Raw genomic sequence first — 21,922 nt, forward strand, 5'->3', positions numbered from 1 at the left:
TTCTGACAGCGCCTCTGAAGTCAAAAGTCTTTATCCGGCGCCCACAATCTTTATTCCAAATAGGGGTGATGTCTAAAAATGGCTGGCAACGTTGCATGATACAGTCCTTTATGCAGCCACTGTGTATTAGCCTTGGTTGGTATAGCAGAAGTGGAGTGCACATTACTTCCAATTTTTGAACAAATCTCATGTAATTGTTGCTTTGTAATATTTTACCTTTGAATGCAATTATAGAAGCCCACATCAGGTAGTGACATTTGTGCTCTGACATGCCATGCCCAAAATGAAATGTACTATATTGTATACAAGAAAAATAAATAACATTGTAGTTAACCTAGAGAAGATGTAAATAAAATATGAAAGAAGAGTGGAACAAGACAAATGGTCACACTCTTGTGTGTGTTATATGCCAGAAGTGTAGAATACTCCTTTAAAAATGTAACACACTAATGTATTTTGTACAGCATCTGCTTTAGAAGGTGCCTTATTGAGTTTACCATGAATTGCTTGTTCTGTACACAGATTATGTCCAATGTATCATTTTTAAGTAAATAACCTTATTTTAGTACACATTAGTTATGTGTTTTGTTACTATAAGATTTTGCCTTAAAAATGTAATGACTTGGAAATCATAATACTGTAACTAAATAATTCCCTACTTTTTAATACCTCGTTTGTTTTCTTTTCTCCCCACAGTCTTCGAATAAGTTGTTAATGATCACTTTTATTGTTCGATGGTGTTCAGAATTATTTGGTGCTCTATAAGTTCAGGCTCTGTGTTCCTTGAGACTAAATTTGGGCACAACAGTAAAACCAATGTTTCCTTCTCCTGATTTTTATCCCTGTCTTATAGCAAAGCCAGAAGCAAGTCAAAATTGAATAACTTCTTATTTGAGCATATGCAAGTTCACTACATGTTGGTTTTATCCATATAAATTTGCCTCAAGCTCTTCAAGTAAGAAGAGGGGAAAAAAAAAAAGGATGGGGGATTCTGTAATTGGTTTTTGTTCCCTCTGTGTACAGCACTCTTTTTGTGTAGTGATACCCAAATTAAGAGATTTGAGCTAATATACTTACGTGCTGTTGGTTACAAAATTATGCAGGTGCTTCTGTATAGCCTGCTAAGTTCACTCTGTTTTTTATGGTTCAAGCAAATGAAGACCATCAAGGGGATATCTCATCTGTGAGTACACAATTCTATAAAAATCTCAGAATTTATTTTCTCATTGCAGAAGTGTATCAGCTACTACTCTCCGCAGAGTTCACTTTTAGTTTGCAAGCAGGAAGAAGTAAGATCAATTTCTATTCTCTTTCTGCCTTTGATCAGGAATAATCTTAGCTTTAAAGACAGGCTTTTTTTACAGTAGCTAGAAAGTTTTGATATCTAAGCATCATGTAAACTGTTATCAGTATATTATAATTATAACACTTTTTCTTTCCTGGAAAGTCAGGTGTTAAATTTTTGCATTAGAGTTCTGGAAAGTACAGTGGAAGACTAGACTGTATGTAGTTTTAAACCTTTTTTTTCCCCTCAATACGTAATACCAGGAAATTGTGCTGCACAAAGATTTGGTCTCCTTACGATTAGTATCTTGGCAAAGTAAACTTTTTCTTATGGTTGTGGCTAGTGTGTAGTTTGTGGAATATCTTCACTGATTACACTGATCGTGGTTGGATTGAAAACTGGGATTCTTATATTAGTGTTACAGGAGGACATAATGAAAATACCTCGGGTAACTGAAACTTTTTGTGCCAGTCGTTGTTTTGACAAGCACTTAATTTTTTTCCCCTAATGTTGCTTCTTGAAATGACCACCGGATGGTGCTATATCCTAAAGATACGAAGATCCTTTTGAAAAAGTTGGGGGGTTTTGATAAATGAAAATAAATTCTACTGCTTGCTAATAATAAATATCAAAATGTTTATCTATGATTATTTTTGACTTCTATATAAAAATGTGTTACGATGAGCTTGCATCAGTATTTAAGAACTGAAATGGCCATATCCAGTGACGTGTCTGAAAACCCCACATGTATATTTTGTGTGCAAGCCAAAAAGCATACTGAGTAGTTGGTGAATTAAATAAATTGCAGAAGTATCACTAATTTCATAAAGGACCAGATTTAATTCCATTAATATCATTAATCCCTTCTGCGGCTTTATCTTCACCTCTCCCCAAAGTGATGTTAATGTCAATACCAGCTGTGAATCTGAGTCTTGAGAGAACCACTGCTGTGGGTTGACCACCTTGTGAATCTGGTTCATGAGGGGTGACCACCATGGACTTCAGAGACTGGCTTGATGTGGATATCTGAAATGGGTTCAGATGAATCTGGTTGTAGAATTCAGGCACTGATGGATCTATAGAAAGTAAAACTGTTGATATACAATGGGTACTTGCATTTTGAGTAAAGTAAGGAGATCTTCTTAGTAACGGAAAAGAAAAAAACATTAGGAGACTTTAATTTTAAAATGTAAAGCACTATAAGGTACCGACATTCATAAAGCAGTAAAAGTTTCAGTAACAAAATAATTATGCAAAGGCATTAAGATGCACAGCTTTTTTATAATTTTATAAAGCTTAGTGGTTTGATCTGGAAATCCAGAAACCTGAGCTATCAGCAACATTTTCTGGCAGTTACCGGACTTCTGGGAAGTACTAAGAGAAGTTGGAAGCTTTTTTTTTTTTAAATATGAGGCTCAGGTTGACGAGATGTATACATCTATACCTTGGGGTGAGCATACATGTTTCTGTGCCTATTGGTGCTTGGCTGAAACTGCCATCAGGCATGCTGGTCTAGGTGGTCTGCTATGAGATAAACTGAGGCAACTTGTCTGTTCTTGCAGACAACTCTATTTTCCTAATGCCTACGGTCAGCTTCAGTTTGTTTTTCATGTTTGAAAATCCCCTATTCTTAATCCGCTGAGCCAACCAATAGCTATTTTTTTAAAATTGTCAATCATCCTTGTCCTCTTGCCATTTTTGTGCCAAATTTTTCTTTCCTTTAGGTCCTAATCTGGAGTCTGCTGTCTCTTCATTAAAATGGTTTCCTTCAGTAGTCTGTTGCCTAAAAATGCAGGTCATGGTGATGGGGCTGTGTTAATCTTACAAAATAACCAACAAACCAACCCCCCCAAAAAACATAAGCAACAAAACAAGTGTTTGGGGGTGGGGTGGTTAGAGAAATTTATACCAGCAGTCAAATAGTTTGCTTGTACTTGAGAGGTGGTTTAGATGCAAGTTTATTAAAAAGCTAATGTATTCATTTAAAAAAAAAAAAATCCACAACACAACCCAGTAGCTTAATCATCTTTTCTCGTGTCACGTGAGAAGCAAGTCAGGCGTCCTGGCTTATGCAGCCAATAGAATGTTTTAATCCATTATCTTTTGTTATTTTTTTGCGTCATAGTCTAAAAATGAGTGTGTTCCAGTCAAGCATGTCTTCTTTGTATATGCAGGTGGCTAACTTAAGCACATATTTGAAGAATACAAATATGAAAACATCTTTATATTAACATTGTGTTCACTCTGGATGATCTGTGAACTTGCCTGGTTTATTCTTCAACAAAAGTAAACTCTGGTAAGCACAAGGATGCCAAACCTTTAAAAGTCCTGTCTGGATGAGCTGCTATCCTATCTACTACCTGCCATGTCCTTTTCCAAGTAGCTGTATGGTTTTTGTTCCAGCTGAAGCTTTCTGTCAAAGCTTTAAAAACAAGCGAAGTGGTTTTAAATATATATATCCCCTGTCTGTATTTAATTGTGGAACTTAGCTGGTAGCTGCAGAATTGGTGTGCACCGAAGATGGGGTATTCCCTGAGCTACCCAGACCTGGGCAGCACGCTTGGCTTGGCCCTGCAGAACGCTGCCACCACAAAAGCCCATAATTGGAGGAGCACCGGTAAAAACGTCTGGGTCACTACAGGACAGCAGCTTTGTACCAAAAGAACCCAATCTTACAATTTGATGCTTTTCTTCCTGTTTGACATTGCACCTCTTCAAATTTTTCTCCTCTTCCTTCCCTCAGATATTTGAGCAATCTGTGGGACAGAAAATGATGCTGAGCTTGCGGGCGCTTTGTACTGCCTGCCGCAGAGCAGTGCAAGATGTGGCTCCGTGCTAGATAAATGGGGAGGCTTGGCCCGTTAATCTCCTGTGAAAATCGGCATTGGCTAGGAGTAGATGGGAGATCATTTTTAGTCATTTGCTTTGTTGGATTTTTTGGGATGGAGAAGAACAACCTTCTCAGCAAGTCAGTAGCCGAAACTGATTTGTAGCTTTATTTCAAAAGGTATATATTGTCTGCTTGTCAAACTGTTGTCTTAAGTGCAATGTGTATTGGTACCGATGTGGTTTTTAATAATTTTTTAGTTTAGTGTTGCTTAGAATACAAGTGGGTGGGGAGAAAACCCCTTAACAGCAGGATAGATTTGTTAGAAAATGCTACCTTAAAAGGGCATAAAATACATAATAAGAATTTACCTCTTTCATCCTAAATATTGGGAATTTCTAAATGCATTTCATTTTTGGTAAATGTAATTGTTTTAATACTGTTTTGTAAGGCATTAGGATAGACAAGGAAAAATACTACAATAATTGAACTTCTTTGAAATGAAAGCCTTTGGGATATTTTTATTTGACAGAAGAAAAGTTTAGGACATGACCAGACGTGGTCATCTTGAGATTTTGGAAATTCAAAAAAGGCCACAGTTCAGAATTTCTACTTTTTGGTTTACTCTAATTATAAATTTATTTTATGTCCAACAATGACAGCAGACCAATGAGCTCTCCTTTTTGCTGTTATTTTTATTTGCTTGCTTGCTTGGTTTTAAACTGTTTACTAAATGCTGAACTCTGGGCTGAATTCACGATATTCTTCAGGATTATCTTTAGAAATAAACTGCATTTTCACCGATATTTTTTGAATATTGTTGACATTTTCCTGATGTCTAAATGTAGATGTAATTTACGTTAACAATGTTATGTTACTCCTAAATTTTTGCAGTGTAGTTGAAATACAACACGGGCCCAGAAGCAAAAAGACCGGGCCATTTCTAAGATCCTTGCTGAGGAATACTTGTGTAGGGTGCATCTTACTGGGTTTGATCGATCTCTTCTCGTGTTCATGTTGTGCACAGACTGAAACATTGAATTGGAGTTGGGTTGCGGAAGTTTCCAAGACAGTCTGTGACTGCCTGTGGTCTACAGAGAACTAAAAGGTAAAATTGTCCTGGCTTCTTGGTTTTAAGCTACTATTCACAAAATATGAGAGTTGATATATACAGTCCTTCCTAAAATCTTTTCCTTGCCAGTGGTGGGGGTATTTGCCATGGGAAAGGAGAAATTTTGTGTTCTAAGTGAAGAAAGTCCCACAAAACATTTTTTCTAATTAGGTGCAGTTCTCACAGTGGAAGAGTTTGGGAATGTGTGTGCTGATACATTTGGACTCCAAACCATTAGCTCACCGCTTGAAAGAAAATACCATTGCTGCTCATAAGCAACTAATCAAAAGCCAAACACTTCCAGAAAAGAAGCATGAAGACAAATCTAGGGTAGTGCTATGTTTAAACACATGCAGTAGGATTGAATACATCACAGATGAAGCAATAGTGAATTGATCCATTGCATCTATGGAAAGATATCAACAAAACAAAATGTCACTATTCAAGTTTTAAATATTAAGAATCCACCCATTGTTGTCCCAGGTGGACTCCGTTTCACTACAGAGCCCTGCAGCAATTCAAAGCATACTTTCTCCCCCTTCTCCATTTCTGCCATAGCAAAAGTAGTCATGGTGTTTCCATTTGGTGTTTTCCTCTGACTACTTGAGAGAGTTTTTTTGTACCCACGGCTAAAGGAGAGTTGTCCTAATGCTGGTCCTGAACTAAACTCCACAGAGATGACAAACAGGTAGACGCCTTTATGCGGTGCTTTAAAGTAGCCATGTTCAGGGAAATAGCTGTTTCCATAATTGAGATAAGTTTCATTAAACCTCAGAGTTTTTTCTTTATCCTTTCCTTCTGAGAATCCCACATGGAATGCCACCAATGAGTCTGAAAAAGAAAGAGGAACAGGACTTCAGCAGTGAGCACTCTTCTCCCCCCAGGATCATCAGGGTGGGAGGTAGGGTGAAGCCCTATCGGGCCTCATTTCTGTATGCTCCTTTGTAGAACTAAATGCTTGAAATGGGTATGTGCCTGGGATTAGATCAAATGGTTCCCTGGAAATATCTGAACCGCTAGTCTTGGAAAAGCATAAGGCTGAGACCACCCGGGGGAAAAAAAAAAAAGCACTTTTTTGCTATCCTAAAAATAAATTAGTTTGAAATACATTCTCTGCTTATTCAGTCTTAACTGCAGTTTTGCAGCACAGATGCCTAAAGGGGCTGATTTTTGCTCTATGTTATATGTCCATAACAAGGGCTACAATCATAAAAGCCGGTGCTAAAGCTGTGGTGGTTGTAATTACCAGGTGCTTATGGCCACATGTTTACAGGGAAAGGGAACTGGCCAGTCACAGTGAAGATTAAGCTGAAAACTTGTCTCTGAAGCTTAGCCGTAAGAGAGAGCGTGTGCTCTCTGGTCAGTCCTCCCTGTTCCACTTGTGCGAGTTACAGCAGTTGATTTAACGTATCTGTCCACGTTAGGAAGGGTTTGATGCTTTGAGTACACTCCTTCCAGACTCAAATAACAGAGGAAAAAGAAGCAAGACCAGGAAGCCTAGCACTCCCCATCAGCTTCAGAAGAGAAACTGCTACTACATTAACACGAGCATCTACAAACAAAATTTGTGTTCTAAACATCTGAAGTTGAATTAGTTTAAGGCCAATTTCCCAGCAGCTATAATGGGTGTAATTTTATTGGCCTCGAGCAAAATGCAGCAGTGTATCAACTTGATTCTCACTCAAACTGCTTATTTTGATGGAGGGGGAGGATGTAAATAATGTCAGAATTTCTCCCTCCAGCATCCCACAAGATCTGACAGGTCTCGCAACTAACATGCTGTGTGTGTGGAACTTAAAGCAGGGCCCAGAAAGAAGCTAGACCTGCACGTGAGCAAGTAAAAGAAAAGAACCCACCTTTTTCCAAAAGTTCTGTCTGCACCGTATTTCTTCCACTTATCATTTGCATATTTTCTCTGTGCTTCTCAGGCTTTTTCTTGTCTCTTTGCTTGTCTTGACCTTTCTGTTGCCTTCTCACTTTTCTGGTCAGCATTGACTGAATCTTTGTAACATCCAGACTTATATTTGAGGCAGCTAATTCTTCATTGCTTCCAAATAGCTTTTTAAAAATTAGCAGGTGTTCCTCCAGCTTCCGCTTGATGGTTACTAAATCTGCTGAGAGAATTTCCACAGAAATGTTGAGTGGCTCAATTGCATTTGCTATTGTATGATTGCAGCAGAGATTCATGTTACTTCTGGATTCATGCCTCTTGATTGCCAGGCTCAGGTGTTTGATATCATTCTTCAGAGTCATGATATCATTGTAAGCTGAGCTATCCAAGGAGTCATCTTTGGCAGCCTCATAGTTAGGTTCCATATGTTCTACTATGCTGCGTTGACTACTAACGTCATCTAGAGTAGAGGATGTTTGTGTTTCTTCTTTGGGATGCTTAGGAGATGTACGAGCATCATGATTATTCTGTTGACCTCTCTCCAAGAGATGAAATCTCTTTATAAGAGATTCTAAAGTCACATTTTGTTCTTGGAGTTTATCTGAGATATGTCTGAAAGACTCTTGCAGCTGAAATACTGATGATATTAGAATACTAGGATCTTCTTCAAACAACACTTCCATAAATTCTTCTCCCAGTAAAGCCTCCAGTGCTGCTTCGTGCCGCATGGCATCTTCCAAAAGAGAGCCAAAAGAACTGTTGAGGTACTTGATGTGTCGATGAATTTCTTCATCTTTCTTCTTCAAGAAGCCTATGTCTTCTGAAAAAACCATAACTTGCGACTGAAGCTGCCTATTTTCTTCTTGACGGAGATTAAGAGACTGATGGATAGATGGAAAAGCTGAGGAGAGCTCTTCAATTTCATTCCTCAAGAGATCTCTGAAAACTGACTCTAAGTGCTTCATATCCTTTAAGTTTGATTGGGTGCCTTCAAGGGAATAAGTGATATTCTTTAAATCTTCCTCCAGTACATCAGTGTCAGAAGATATTCTCTGGCAATTACATTCCTCCATGTACCTCAACAGATCTGAATAGTTTTCCCGAAGATTTGAGAGAGTGTAGTTGAGCTCTGATATCTGCCTTTCCATTGCTGCTTTGTTTTCTTCCATAATAAGTGATTTCTCCATTAAAGTTATTGTAAGATCTTCTGGCCTATACTTTGAGATATTTTTTTTTAACTCCTTAAACCACCTCTCTAAAATTGCAATATTCTGAAAGGCCACATCTGACTCCATGTAAAGTTCTTTAAGCTGCTTTGCATGCCCTGCCAGAATGTCGTTTATTTGTCTGATGGTTAACTGGGTATTTTCATCTTTGGGACCATGATGTGAAGAGAGTTCTGTTAAATTTTTTTTCAAAGTCTCAAATTTATTTTCAAGATTGTTTTGCTCTTGTTTCATGTTTGCTATGCTGTTGTTCAAGGCTAAGAAATGGGACTGCTGTACCTTATGAAACTTCTTGAGCTTTGTGTCAGTATCTGCCTTGATCGCGGTGAGATTATAGTGAATACTAGCCTGCTGCATTTGCAATTGCTTCTCTATATCTCTTTTCACCTGATCAACTTTCACCACGTTTTCTTGGACTTTTGATTCAAACTTAGTTCCCAGCTCCTGGAATTCCTTCTTGGGCACAGTGCTCTCTTGGAATCTTTCTATGCTTTTCTTGTTGGCTTCCACATCACGGGACAGGTTTCTTACCATGTTCGAGAGGTTCTGTAAGCTTCTGTTGAAGCTTGCCCACATTGGGTTAAAATGTTTCCTTAGAAAATTCTCCACATGGGGAAACAAAACTTGCTGCAGAAGCCTTTCCTGTAGATCTGTTAACACAGTTTAAAAAAATTAATTTAATTAAATTTAAATCCTGCTTTTGGAACACATCTTAATCTGGCCAGGGTAACTCAAGTATGTATTTTTCTATAGTAACTGCCATCTTACCCCCCAAAGTCTGACCACATGATAAATTGACAATTGCAAAAATAGCCTAATTTTAAATCAAGGTTACTGTGAAGCACATTGTGTCTTTGAGTCTGCAGACAATAACTTAGATATGTATTGACTGCCCCATTTAAGTCATAAAAATACTGCATTTTGAAACCCCTGGACAAGCAGTTTTGTAAGTGGCTGTAACTGCCCATTTTCATAACAGTTCTTAGCTGGTGGGCTCTTGCTTATTTGACTGTCTCATAATATTGTTCTTTTTCTGATGCTTTCTACAATGCACCTTCTACTTCACAAAGTTATACAGCATCTTAACAGCTGAATATTCCAGGCCAGGACTAAATAACTTGAAAAATATGTGAAGTATCTGTACTAGGTGTGAATTATACTAAGGCTTGATTTCTAACTTTAATGTTCAAACTTGAGTGCCTTGAAGTTCACTGAGGACAATAGTCTGTATCATTAGAAAATGTTTCTGCGAGCCAATGGCTCACAGTAGTAGGTCAAATTTGGTAGTTCTTTTTTTCCCCACTCCTGTGTATGTCAGGAATAATGTTCCAGAGAAGGGTTGCATGTTACTTTTTTTTTTACATACACCAGTCTGATATTCCGCACATCAGAGTATATAGCATGAGTATGAAAAAAGACCAAAAACCAAACCTAAATTCTGCATGCCCATAGAAGAGAAGAAGCCATAGAAGCAGAATAGTAAGCTAACAAATTTTAAGTATAAGCGACCTCTTCATTCTGTGCTTAAGGCATATTCTGAAATTCCAGAGAAGCGCAAAGGAATCTGCCTTTCATCTCATTTCCTATTTCAAGTTACTTCTGAATTTGGTTCATTCATTTGTGTTGGAATTGCATCCGGTTTTGCTCTCTTTAGAAACCAGCAGACCAAGGAATATCAGGGTATTTTTGTTTCCAGTTTTTCTTTCTGATCTGCATGGTTTCAGAGGGCCTATTGGCAGGCTGATAATTCTGCGTCAGACCTCTCACCTGAATTGCTCTGGTTCACTTCTAACACCATGCTTGTACCGTTGTTTTCAAATATTCTCTGTAAGTCACCTAAGTTGCTGACTGCTTGATGAATATCACTTTGAAGATCATCCAGTAATGCCTCATGATTTTGAATGACTTCCAACATTTCTCTTGAATCCACAGATGTTGACACTAATCACAAGATTAAAAAAACAAAGTCATGCAACGGAGTGCAGCAACCAGGTGACAGCTATTCCTACAAGACCTCTGAGAACACCTGTGTGCTTTTTGCTCTGAAACTTTTCAACTGATATTTAGGGCGTTTGTTGATTTATAGCACCTAAACTCACGGTTTCTTTGCAAACATTTTTTTCAACAGTAATGAAAACCTAATATATTTAAATATGAACAGAACAACTTCAGCCACACTAGCCATGATGGCAGTAAAATGCTCTTCATTTAAAATCTCCCCAAGCCATAAAAACATTCTGGAATAATAACTCCTTTCAAGCCAGTTGACTGAAAGGATAGCAAGGTTTAACAACCCAGAATAAAAGGACAGGATGAAAGAGCAACTGAGGTGTTTCACTGAGGAATCAGAAGCATAGGGTGTAAGTGTCATAGCTGACTCTCGCTGAGGGGCCCTTTAACTGATGTTATTCTAAATAAATACCAGCTGATTTGAGCTGTAGATATCCAAGTGTATGCTGAGAGCTGCAGAAACTGGTGTATCCCGGCTGTGCCATCCTGGGGGCCTCTTGCCCTCCAGGGTTACCTTTGACATTTCAATCTAATGTTTTATAAACTTAAGTCCTGTGAAGCAACTGCTTATTCGTTCAGTGCTGAGAGCATAATGTAAAGAAGACTCGCTTTTAGGGCTGCAATACTACACTAAAGCCAATTGCTAGAAGATACTTAATAGCACTGCAAGCCACACCGTTTCCCCAGAGGGTAAGGAAAGGTCCTTCTTGGATACTTAGATTGGTAGGATAGAGTGCCTGAGGCATGAATCTACGGTACCTCATCATAACAATCCCAAAGCCACTGGGTAGCTGCTCTAAAATAGCATTTTGAATAGATCGTTTTTCTGGTAAGACTTCTGAGCATGGTGTGCTTTCCTGTGAATCCGCCTAGCAGAGCAAGGGGTTAAACCTCCATGCCATTGAAAGGTTTAACCCTCAGTACCAGCTGGCATTCTCGCTAGGTATCGCTGATGACCAGCCAGCATACAACTTTTGAAACTTTCGGATGCTTTCTCTAGAGCATTTGCGTAGCGTTATACCAAAAGCCCTCATTTATGCCAATAAATGTAGTTGTGCAAAAGCTTTCCCAAATAATGCTTTCACTAGAGATATTGTCCATAGTTTATCATGTTAAAATTGCAGCTTAAAAAATACATCTTTCTCTTCTGATCTGTGACCGAGAGGTAAAAGAATGGCAAGCAAAATAACTTCAAGCACATACTGTGGTTTGAGAACTCCTCTTCTTCCCGTCCTTCAGTTTGACTTCCTGGCACCAGAATAAAATGGGGATCTGCAATTGAGGTGTAATACATCTGTGAAAATGTTTTAGATGCAGAAACTACTACAGTTTAGCAAGGCACCGCAGGACGATTTCATGCGTAGTGTAACTGATGTGGAGACAGGCTTCTGCATTGCAGGTTTCTTAGGGAAAAAACATCTTGTCTGGAGAATTTACTTTGCTTACAGTACTGTACTAGCATATAACATTGCGTAAATGATAATGCTACGCAGTAGGGGTGGGGTTTTTAACTCATGCTGAGTTATTGCTCCTAAGAAATGAGTCTAGTGCAAATATGTGGGGTTTTTTTCTGGGGGGGTCCTATCAAAAGATCTGCAAATTCCTCTTCCAGTTACCTGAACTTTCTGATGGCACCAACTACAGTGAGTGATGCTGTACAAATGAGGAGATAAAGATGGAGCAGCTGGTTTTGGTCAATGAGTGTAACGAAGGAGAGACTAAACTAGAAGCACTGTATTTGGTAATATCCTTCCAACATTATAAATTAAGGTCAGGCTGGGGCATCACCTTAGAGATAAATCTGTGAAGAAAAGCTAAACCTACAGAGATAAAAACAGGAACTCCCATTTTATCCATGGAGTCTGTTTGGGTAGGTGAGTTAGACAAAGATGGTGTGAAAATTTTCACAGAAGTGTTTGATGTTTTTGTTATAGAATCATAGAATCATAGAATAGTTTGGGTTGGAAGGGACCTCTGAAGGTCATCTCGTCCAACCCCCCTGCCCTGGGCAGGGACATCTTCAACTAGATCAGAGCCCTGTCCAGCCTGACCTGGAATGTTTCCAGGGATGGGGCATCCACCACCTCTCTGGGCAACCTAGGCCAGTGCTTCACCACCCTCAGTGTAAAAAATGTCTTCCTTAGATCTAGTCTCAATCTACCCCCCTTTAGTTTAAAGCCATTCCCCCTTGTCCTGTCGCAACAGGCCCTGCTAAAAAGTTTGCCGCCGTCTGTTTTATAAGCCCCCTTTAAGTACTGATGGGCTGCAATAAGGTCTCCCCAAAGCCTTCTCTTCTCTAGGCTGAACAACCCCAACTCTTTCAGCCTTTCTCCATAGCAGAGGTGTTCCATCCCCCTGATCATTTTCATGGCCCTTTTCTGGACCTGCTCCAACAGGTCCGTGTCTGTCTTGTGCTGAGGGCTCCAGAGCTGGACGCAGTGCTCCAGGTGGGGTCTCACCAGAGCGGAGTAGAGGGGCAGAATCCCCTCCCTCCACCTGCTGGCCACGCTGCTTTTGATGCAGCCCAGGATACCGTTGGTCTTCTGGGCTGCGAGCGCACAGTGCTGGCTCATGTCCAGCTTTTCATCCACCAGTACCCCCAGGTCCTTCTCGGCAGGGCTGCTCTCAATCCCTTCATCCCCCAGCCTGTATTGAGACCGGGGGTTGCGCCGACCCAGGTGCAGGACCTTGCACTTGGCCTTGTTGAACCTCATGAGGTTCACACAGGCCCACTTCTCGAGCTTGTCCAGGTCCTTCTGGATGGCATCCTGTCCCTCTGGCGTGTCGACCGCACCACTCAGCTTGGTGTCATCTGCAAACTTGCTGAGGGTGCACTCGATCCCACTGTCTATGTCATTGATGAAGATATTAAACAGTACCCGTCCCAGTACGGACCCCTGCGGGACGCCACTCGTCACCAGTCTCCATCTGGACATTGAGCTGTTGACCACTACCCTCTGGATGTGACCATCTAACCAATTTCTCACCCACTGGCCAGTCCACCCATCAAATCCATACCTCTCTAGTTTAGAGAGAAGGATGTTGTGGGGGACCGTGTCAAAGGCCTTACAGAGGTCCAGATAGACAACATTCATAACTCTTCCTGTGTCCACTGATGTAGTCACTCCATCAGAGAAGGCCACTAGGTTGGTCAGGCAGGACTTGCCCTTGGTGAAGCCATGCTGGCTGTCTCGAATCACCTCCCTGTCCTCCATGTGCCTTAGCAGAGCTTCCAGGAGGATCTGTTCCATGATCTTCCCAGGCACAGAGGTGAGACTGACTGGCCTGTAGTTCCCCGGGTCTTCCTTTTTTCTCTTTTTAAAAATGGGGGTTATGTTTCCCCTTTTCCAGTCAGTGGGAACTTCACTGGACTTCCACGACTTCTCAAATATGATGGATAGTGGCTTAGCAACTTCATCCGCCAGTTCCTTCAGGACCCGCGGATGGATCTCATCGGGTCCCATGGACTTGTGCACCTTCAGGTGCCTTAGATGGTCTCGAACCTGATCTTCTCCCACAGTGGGCGGCTCTTCATTCTCCCAGTCCCTGCCTTTGCCTTCTGCGGCTTGGGTGGTGAGGCTCGAGCACTTGCTGGTGAAGACTGAGGCAAAAAAGTCATTGAGTACCTCCACCTTCTCTGTGTCCCGGGTAACCAGGTCTCCCATTTCATTCTGGAGAGAGCCCACGTTTTCCCTAGTCTTCCTTTTATCCCCGACGTACCTATAGAATCTTTTCTTGTTGCCCTTGCTGTCCCTGGCCAGATTGAATTCTATCAGGGCTTTAGCTTTCCTAACCTGATCCCTGGCTGCTCAGACAACTTCTCTGTATTCCTCCCAGGCTACCTGTCCTTGCTTCCACCCTCTGTAGGCTTCCTTTTTGTGTCTGAGTTTGTCCAGGAGCTCCTTGTTCATCCATGCAGGCCTCCTGGCGTTTTTGCCTGACTTCCTCTTTGTTGGGCTGCATCGCTCCTGAGCTTGGAGGAGGTGATCCTTGAATCTTACCCAGCTTTCTTGGGCCCCTCTTCCCTCCAGGGCTTTGTCCCATGGCGCTCTACCAAGCAGATCCCTGAAGAGGCCAAAGTCTGCTCTCCTGAAGTCCAGGGCAGTGAGCTTGCTGTGCGCCCTCCTCGGTGCCCTAAGGATCCTGAACACCACCATTTTGTGGTCACTGCAGCCCAGGCTGCCCTTGAGCTTCACATTCCCCACCAGCCCCTCCTTGTTGGTGAGAACAAGGTCCAGCATAGCGCCTCTCCTCGTTGGCTCCTCTACCACTTCTAGAAGGAAGTTATCATCGACGCATTCCAGGAACCTCCCAGATTGCTTATGCCCTGCCATGTTGTCCCTCCAAGAGATGTCAGGGTGGTTGAAGTCCCCCATGAGGATCAGGGCTTGTGAGTGTGAGGCTGCTCCTATCTGTCTATAGAGGGCCTCATCTGCTCGGTCTTCCTGGCCAGGTGGCCTGTAGCAGACCCCCACCGTAATGTCACCTGTCCCTGGCCTCCCTTTAATCCTGACCCATAAGCTCTCGGTCGGCTCCTCACCCATCCCCAGGCAGAGCTCCATGCACTCCAGCTGGTCATTGACATAGAGGGCGACACCCCCTCCTCATCTCCCCTGCCTGTCCTTCCTAAAGAGCCTGTATCCCTCCATCCCAACACTCCAATCATAGGAGCCGTCCCACCACATCTCCGTGATGCCAATAAGGTCGTAGCCCTGCAGGCGTGCGCACGTCTGTAACTCATGTTTATTCCCCATGGTACGTGCGTTTGCATAGAGGCATTTAAGTTGGGCCCCCGATGAAGCTGTCTTACTGGCTGGAGTTCCTTTGTGCTGCTCTTCAGGCGCTCTCCTGCTGACCTGTGTTCCTTCTCCAGGCTCTGGGCATCTATTGTTGGCCCTGGCATCAAACTGGTAGGAGTGGGATGGATTGAGGTTCCCCGCCCCCGGCATCTCTAGTTTAAAGCCCTCTTCACCAGCTTGGCAAGCCTATGACCGAAGATGCTCTTCCCCTCCTCTGACAGATGGACCCCGTCAGCCCCCAGTAGACCAGGTTTCTCAAAGCGAGTCCCATGGTCTAAGTAGCCGAACCCCTGGCTGTGGCACCAGTCCTGTAACCGTTTGTTGACTCGCCAGGTTCGACTGGCCCTTTCAAACCCCTTCCCTTTGACCGGCAGGACTGATGAAAAAACTACCTGTGCTCCCAAGTCCCTTACCGCCGCTCCCAGGGCTCTGTAGTCCTTCCTGATAGTCCTCAGACCGCTCCCGGCTGTGTCACTGGTGCCCACGTGGAACAGCAGCAGCGGATAATAGTCAGTGGACTGTATGAGGCTCGGTAGTCTCTCGGTGACATCCCTGATGCGAGCCCCCGGTAAGCAGCACGCCTCTCTAGAGAGTGCGTCCGGTCGGCAAACGGGCGCCTCCGCACCTCTCAGAGGAGAGTCACCTACCACTGTCACCCATCGCCTGTTCTTCGTGGCGCTGGTTGTTACACGGGGGGCAGGTCGGGCTGCATTACTCAGCTCCAGCGCTTCTCCTGGTGTGACAGCACTTTCCTCTTCGGCCTGCAGAGCGGTGAAGCCGTTCTGCAAGGGCACCTCAGGCTTCGGGGGAAGTCTCTTCCTCCTGCTGGTCCTTGCCTTTGCAACTGTCCGTTCTTCTGCATTATTGGCCCCCCCGCTCCCTTCTGCGTGTGCCGGTGGGGGAGTTTTTGGCTGTTTGGCCACAGGCTGCAGGTCCGCTGCAGGCTGCGCTTGGAACCAGCTATCTAGCTCCTTCTCTGCCTCCCTGATGTTATGCAGTCTATGCGTAACATAGACTAGTAATTATGGTTGCCTTAACTACTAGGGTGAATTACCTTTTCTCCATTTAAATTCTCCTTCTAATTTTGGAGTATTATTTGCAAAATCCTGCTGATGCCACGAAGCAGTCCAGTTTTTAAACCACGCTGTCCCCTGTCTCTTACTCTAGCAGCTGCATGCATCATTATTCAGCGGCGCAAAGAGTTGTAGCAGCTTATTGTATGTAAAGGCTATTGTTAAAGCTTCCGTGGAAGTAACAGCCTGGGCTGTGTTCTCGGGTCGTAGGGCTGCTCCCTGCTCTAGGATCCGGTATCTGCGTGGCCGGGGTAAGCAGGGAGGAGGCAGCGGTGCAGGCTGGAGAGTGAATGCTGCTTACCTTATTTGAACTTGGGTACGTTGTGATTTTTCCTAGCCAGATGACTCCATCCTGCAAACTGACCGTAGGGGCATTTCACATGCTAGTGTTGCTTTCTGAGTCACCAGTTTCTACCTGGAATTAAGCATTCCTAGATGGACTTCCACATCTGACGGACCCCCCGGGCAAATGAATACCTTTATCCGTGTGTAAAGATTACAAAAGTGCTACTAGCAGAAGAATAAGTAGCTAATGCTATTAGCCACTAAGTGCAGCTAATTACAACTACTCCTTGTTTCAAGGTACCAGTGATTTGGGGGATAGCAGACCAAAGAAAATAAGGCATCGATTTTCAAAAAAAGGGAAAACAAATAGGCAAACATTTCTTGCCACCGTGACTGGCATTTAGTCATTAATTCTCACGCTTGTTCTCTAGCTTTCCTTACCACGCTGTTCACAGTCCTTGCCAATAAATCCAGGGCAGCATTTCCACTGCAGAGACTTCAAAACCTTCTGTTTCACTTGATAGACCGGCTTCAGAGCTGTCCTGTACCTGGGGAGTAAGGGTCTGGGCATTAGATTGCAAGTTATTGTCAATTGGCGTCACTCGGGGTAAATTCACTGACTCTAGCAGCAGTCTGGTGCCAAGCGCGTCCTAGATGACTAATGCAGGACACAGTTAAGAAATTTGTCATAAACTGTATCACTGCTGCTTAGTAAAACGTCTAGGCAGTCCACAGCAATTTTTTCCCCTATATAAGACTGCTGTTCGGGACTACTCTCTACAACAGGAGGTGTGTGCAAATTCTTGCGTGCGGACAGAATGTATTTACTATTCAGTGAGCAGGGCTCCAGTGGTCTGCCTCATGCTTTACTGATCTTTGGTAGAGATTTTTTCCAAACATGCTAGCACTGATCTGACGCACGTCTGAGAAATGTCACAGATGGGAAATTTATGTAACTATCAGAAACTCAGCTGTAATATTTATTGTAATGGAGTCCTTTGCAATCAGGTTTAGACTGAGCTTGAACTTCTGTAATATTCTGATTAGTTGTAGAGAGAGTTTTATTTTTAAACAAATATTCCAAAATGTCACTGGTACCAAGGAAGATACAAATTTGTTAAAAACGCCACTAGAAATAATCATGAAGCTTTTTTTTTGTTCAGAGAAAGAGAAATGAATTGTATTAACAAATAACAAAGGTATTTTTGCAATCAAGTAACTACATAGGTGTGAGAACATGTAGGTAAGTATTAAACATTATTTCACTTCAAAACTGTGTTGTGATTCAGTGTCTCCCAACTTTGAAAATGTACCAGTCCCGGTACCTTAAGGTACCCTGTTGGCTTCCACCAGTACTCGTCGGGCAGCCAGTCCTTCTGAAAGAAGAGTAAGCACTTGGGCAATGGCACATCTCTAACTCCTGCCACGTAAATGGTCTCACTGATGGCCACAGGCAGAGATTTTTTTAAGTTGTGTGTGTGTATTATGACCTGAAAATCATGGAAAAGGCATGGTCTCTGTTTTTTTCTGAATAAACCTGTGGGAAGATTTGCAAAATCGCTTAATCACCTTGTAGTCCTGTATTTGATGGCTTGGAAAGGCCGTTGTTCTCCCAGGCTACTTAAATGCTTGATCACCTTAGGTACGTAAATCAGACCCTACATCACTTTGGTATTAAACTGAGTTGGTGCTTTAATTTTTTTTAAAGTGTGTGATTAAATACTTTTGAAAATATCATTTAGATACTTCAGAGAAAATTATGTTGCCTTCATTGGTTTTATTTAGGATACTCACATGATCTTCTGGCAGTCTGGTGCTCCGTTTAGACAGGGCTGTTGGGAGTTGACAATGTACTTCTCCTTCATGCAGGCTTCTATGTATGTTACCAGCCGGGACTGCATGAAAGAACACCAGTTCCTAGCAGAAGAAAGACATGGGAAAGGAATTTGAAGTAGGTCTTTTAAAGTCTCTGCTTGTAAAAGTGCCAAGGAAGAGTGAAATGCAGAAAGGCCTTCTATTTTGTTTCTTTTTTTTTTTCTTTTTTTTTTCTCCATCTGGATGATGAGGAAAGTGGAAAATGCTTGCTAGCTTCTCCCTCCACTCCCAGTTCATTTGTTTTCATTTGGGATGTTTATCTGAGTTTTTGTTACAAAAGGGTTGATTGTCTGAACTTTGATGCATTTGTTCCATTTCCAGTCCTTTCATTTAGCAGGAGAAATTTCCAGCTCGCGATAACCTGCAGGTTAATGTCGCTTTAAATGTCAAATTGCCTTTCTCGGCACGTTGCCATTTCAGATGCCTAATGACTGACTCATCAGGTTGAGGCAGACTGCTTCTGAAAACTTAATCCTACATAAACTCCATTAATGATCAGTGCCTTCCTAAGTATTACTTCTTCAAGATAATATAGTAACTGATTGGATTTTATTCATTAGACTAGCTTTGAAATAATTTCTCCCATCACCTGCATGAAAATAATATTGGAAAAATGAGGGTTGTTTTCTTGGGTTTTAGTTTTACGTTTATAGAAAGGACATGTGTGTTTTACTACTCTGGTAAATTTTCCAAGTCAGAATTATATAGATGTCTGTTAATCCCAGAGTGTAGGTGAACCTCTTCATTTTCAAAAGTTTAAAGTTAGGACATGGAAGTGTACTGTTGGTTGAAGTTTGATGGTTAAAATCCAAGACGAGAAGTGACAGGAAGTGAGGAGTAATAACTGTAATGGGAAATGAAAAAAAAATTGTGATGATTGACATCTGATTAATTAGTAATTGCAATTACTGTTGATAAACTATGCATGTATTCAACACACTATTTCAGATGGTGTGTTTACAGAAGTTCACCAGTTAAACACCAAGGGATCCTGCCATTCTCTATGGATAGTGATGAGCAGAAAAGGGATGTGACAGCTTTGTTTGGACAAAGAAGCTATAGGGAGACAAGGGGTCCCTGCTCTCTCACTCTTTAACTCCGGCTACAAAACCTTCGGAGGAAGAGTCACTGAACCAGCAATTGCATTTTACAGACAACCTGTCTTAAAGACAGTCTGGGGCCCTGTGTTTCAGAGTTTGGCTACATGTCCTGCCAGTTGTAGGAGAGCACCTACAATGGTTATTTCTACAACTGCGTGCGCACAGGACCATTAGGAAGTTGGAACATATCACTTACTTATAACATCTAACATACTGATGTTAGAACGTGCTAATCCTCTTCCTTAGGGAAAAGGTGGGGTTGAGCAGTTCGGAGAGAGAAATGAAAAAAATATATACCACCCTCACTCTTATAGCTAATTCACCTTAACTTTCCAGAGCGTCTCTACATAGACAGGTCCAAACAGGCTGCCAGGTTAACAGTTAACCTGACCGGTTCCTGTCCTGGGAAATGGAAGCGGGGATTAGATTTAGTTCCTCTTTTCAAATGAAGATGCAGTTTCTGAGGCATAAGGGGCTTACAGTGGCACACTGACTCTGGCAGCTCAGCCTCTGTCGTTTAGGCTCTGAAGCGGTGACCTTCCACAGCCCGTGCCACCTGGGCATCAGGCAGGCTGCAGAGGACTCCACCTTCCCCAGTAACCCATGAAATCCAGCTCTTCTCTTTGCAGCAGAACCTGCGGCTGCTCCAGACGTCCCTTGATGCTCGCTGGGTTGGGGCTGTTAACTATTCTGAACCGAAACACCAGACTTCGCAGTTTAAATCACAGTCTCGTTTTCCAGATGGGAAGATTGGCGTGAAATCAGTTGCAAAAGGCATTTGAGGCCTTCATCACTCGCTCACGGTAAAGCACCTGCAGAGGAAACAGCTCTCTAATTGTCATGAAATTAGCTGTCCTGGTTGAAGACCACTTGAATCTCAAAAACTGAGCTACTGTGCTGTTAGGTGTCCGTGTGACAGGTGCATGAGTGATGGCAAGAACCGGTCATTATGGGGGTTTTTGTTTTTTAACATTGTTCTTCCTGATACTGCTGCTGGCAATTCAGTACTCAAAAGTTTGTCATTGGAAAGTTTGAATGCCGAAGAGTAAACCTGATGAGTGAGCAGGTGCTCTTTTCACATGATTTGGGGTTTTCTCCCTCTTTCTGGCATCTCTAGGGGTCTATCTCTACCTCTACTGGAGGTAGAACAGCATCCAATATAGTCACAGCCATTACTATGAGCCTTAGAGCTTGCTGGTGTCAATATGTGCCACATATCTGCTTAAATGAAGCCTGGAGAAAAATTAGAAATCACATTATATGCCATTATGCATACTATTAAATTACTTTCCTATAAGAAATCAGCACTAGTTTCTCAGAACAAAAGTAAAATCAGGCCTTACACAGTACTAGTCGTGTCAGTTGGGGTATTTGGAGAGATCAGGAGGTTCTTGTACTCCATGAGTTTGTCAGAGCTTGTGTTATGATGGAGCAGAGCATTGTATGAGGGAGAGAGCCATGTCTGATAAGGAGCAGCTGAGCTTTAGGCAGTATATTTTTAAATGGGAAGACAGGAACCAAATCTCTGATAATCAGCATATATGGAAAAAAGTTTGCCTCTCTGGGAGAGCTGCAGAAACAATGGGGAACTGAGTCCTGCACAAAAGCAGAAGCTGTGGCCACAGCAGCTGGGCAGCTAGGAGAAGGGGAGGAAGCTGGAAACATCAGGAGGAAAGGGCAGGGAGCCGGGGCTAGCTGGGAACAGTTCACCAGGCTTGCTGGGACGTACAGAGCCTCTTCTGCTCCCCCATTTCTTAAGGAAAACGCGATTGCTATTTCAGTGAACACCCATGCAAACGAAACTCTTCATCTCTTAGAAGCAGGGGCAGGAATCTGGCAAAGCCTGCGGCGCTGGGAAAAACTGAACAGGAAAGCAGTCTGCTGCAGCCTTGGCTGTGACTTCAAGCCGAAACAGCTCTTGTGGTGAGCTGTAGTTTTACGGCCTTTGCAAGTGACTGGGGGAATTTTTGTGCCTATTGTCAATGGGAGTCTTTTTTCCTGTGGGACTGAACCAGAGGACAAATCCTCAAGTTTTTATTAAATCACTACTTTTCCAGCGTCAAACGCTCTGCTTGCGTCACCAGGCGGTTCAGTTAAAGCCAGCAGACCAACACACGTGCTCTGGCTGACGTCTGCCTCCGAGGTGTGCGAATGTCCACCAGGCTTTATAGGGCTGCATCGCTTTTCAGTGGTCGGTGTAAGACGAATAACTCTGAAACAGAGACCCGATCTGTGCTTGTAGTTAGGCTGTCCTCTCACATGTGCCTGGCAAGCCATAGCTGGGAGTCACTTTTCCCCCTCGAATTCTCTCTGGTTTTTTTTTTTCTGGGAGAATAGAGTGACCGGGTGCTGCTGCTGGAGCTCGCCGGCATTATTGCTAGGTGCAGTATCTTGGGTCTGCCCGCGGGATGCCTGCCAGATCCAGGCAGGAGTCTGCCTT

At 42.7% G+C, this 21,922-nt stretch overlaps 1 protein-coding gene across 1 annotated transcript in view; it reads right to left on the minus strand.

Moving 5' to 3' along the window:
• Window positions 1-2,450: 2,450 nt before the first annotated feature.
• Window positions 2,451-21,922, minus strand: part of MMRN2 (multimerin 2) — a 28,885-nt gene continuing 9,413 nt past the window's right edge. The window contains exons 2-7 of the mRNA XM_076338308.1: window positions 18,302-18,424; window positions 16,949-17,055; window positions 11,554-11,622; window positions 10,108-10,281; window positions 7,080-8,990; window positions 2,451-6,054 (exon numbers count right to left, since the gene is read on the minus strand). Coding sequence (XP_076194423.1) covers window positions 5,666-6,054; window positions 7,080-8,990; window positions 10,108-10,281; window positions 11,554-11,622; window positions 16,949-17,055; window positions 18,302-18,424 — 2,773 coding nt within the window. The 3' untranslated portion in view covers window positions 2,451-5,665. The remainder of the gene's footprint in view (window positions 6,055-7,079; window positions 8,991-10,107; window positions 10,282-11,553; window positions 11,623-16,948; window positions 17,056-18,301; window positions 18,425-21,922) is intronic.

The sequence above is a fragment of the Aptenodytes patagonicus genome, chromosome 5 (genome assembly GCF_965638725.1).
Source record: "Aptenodytes patagonicus chromosome 5, bAptPat1.pri.cur, whole genome shotgun sequence".
NCBI classification, from domain to species: Eukaryota; Metazoa; Chordata; class Aves; order Sphenisciformes; family Spheniscidae; genus Aptenodytes; species Aptenodytes patagonicus.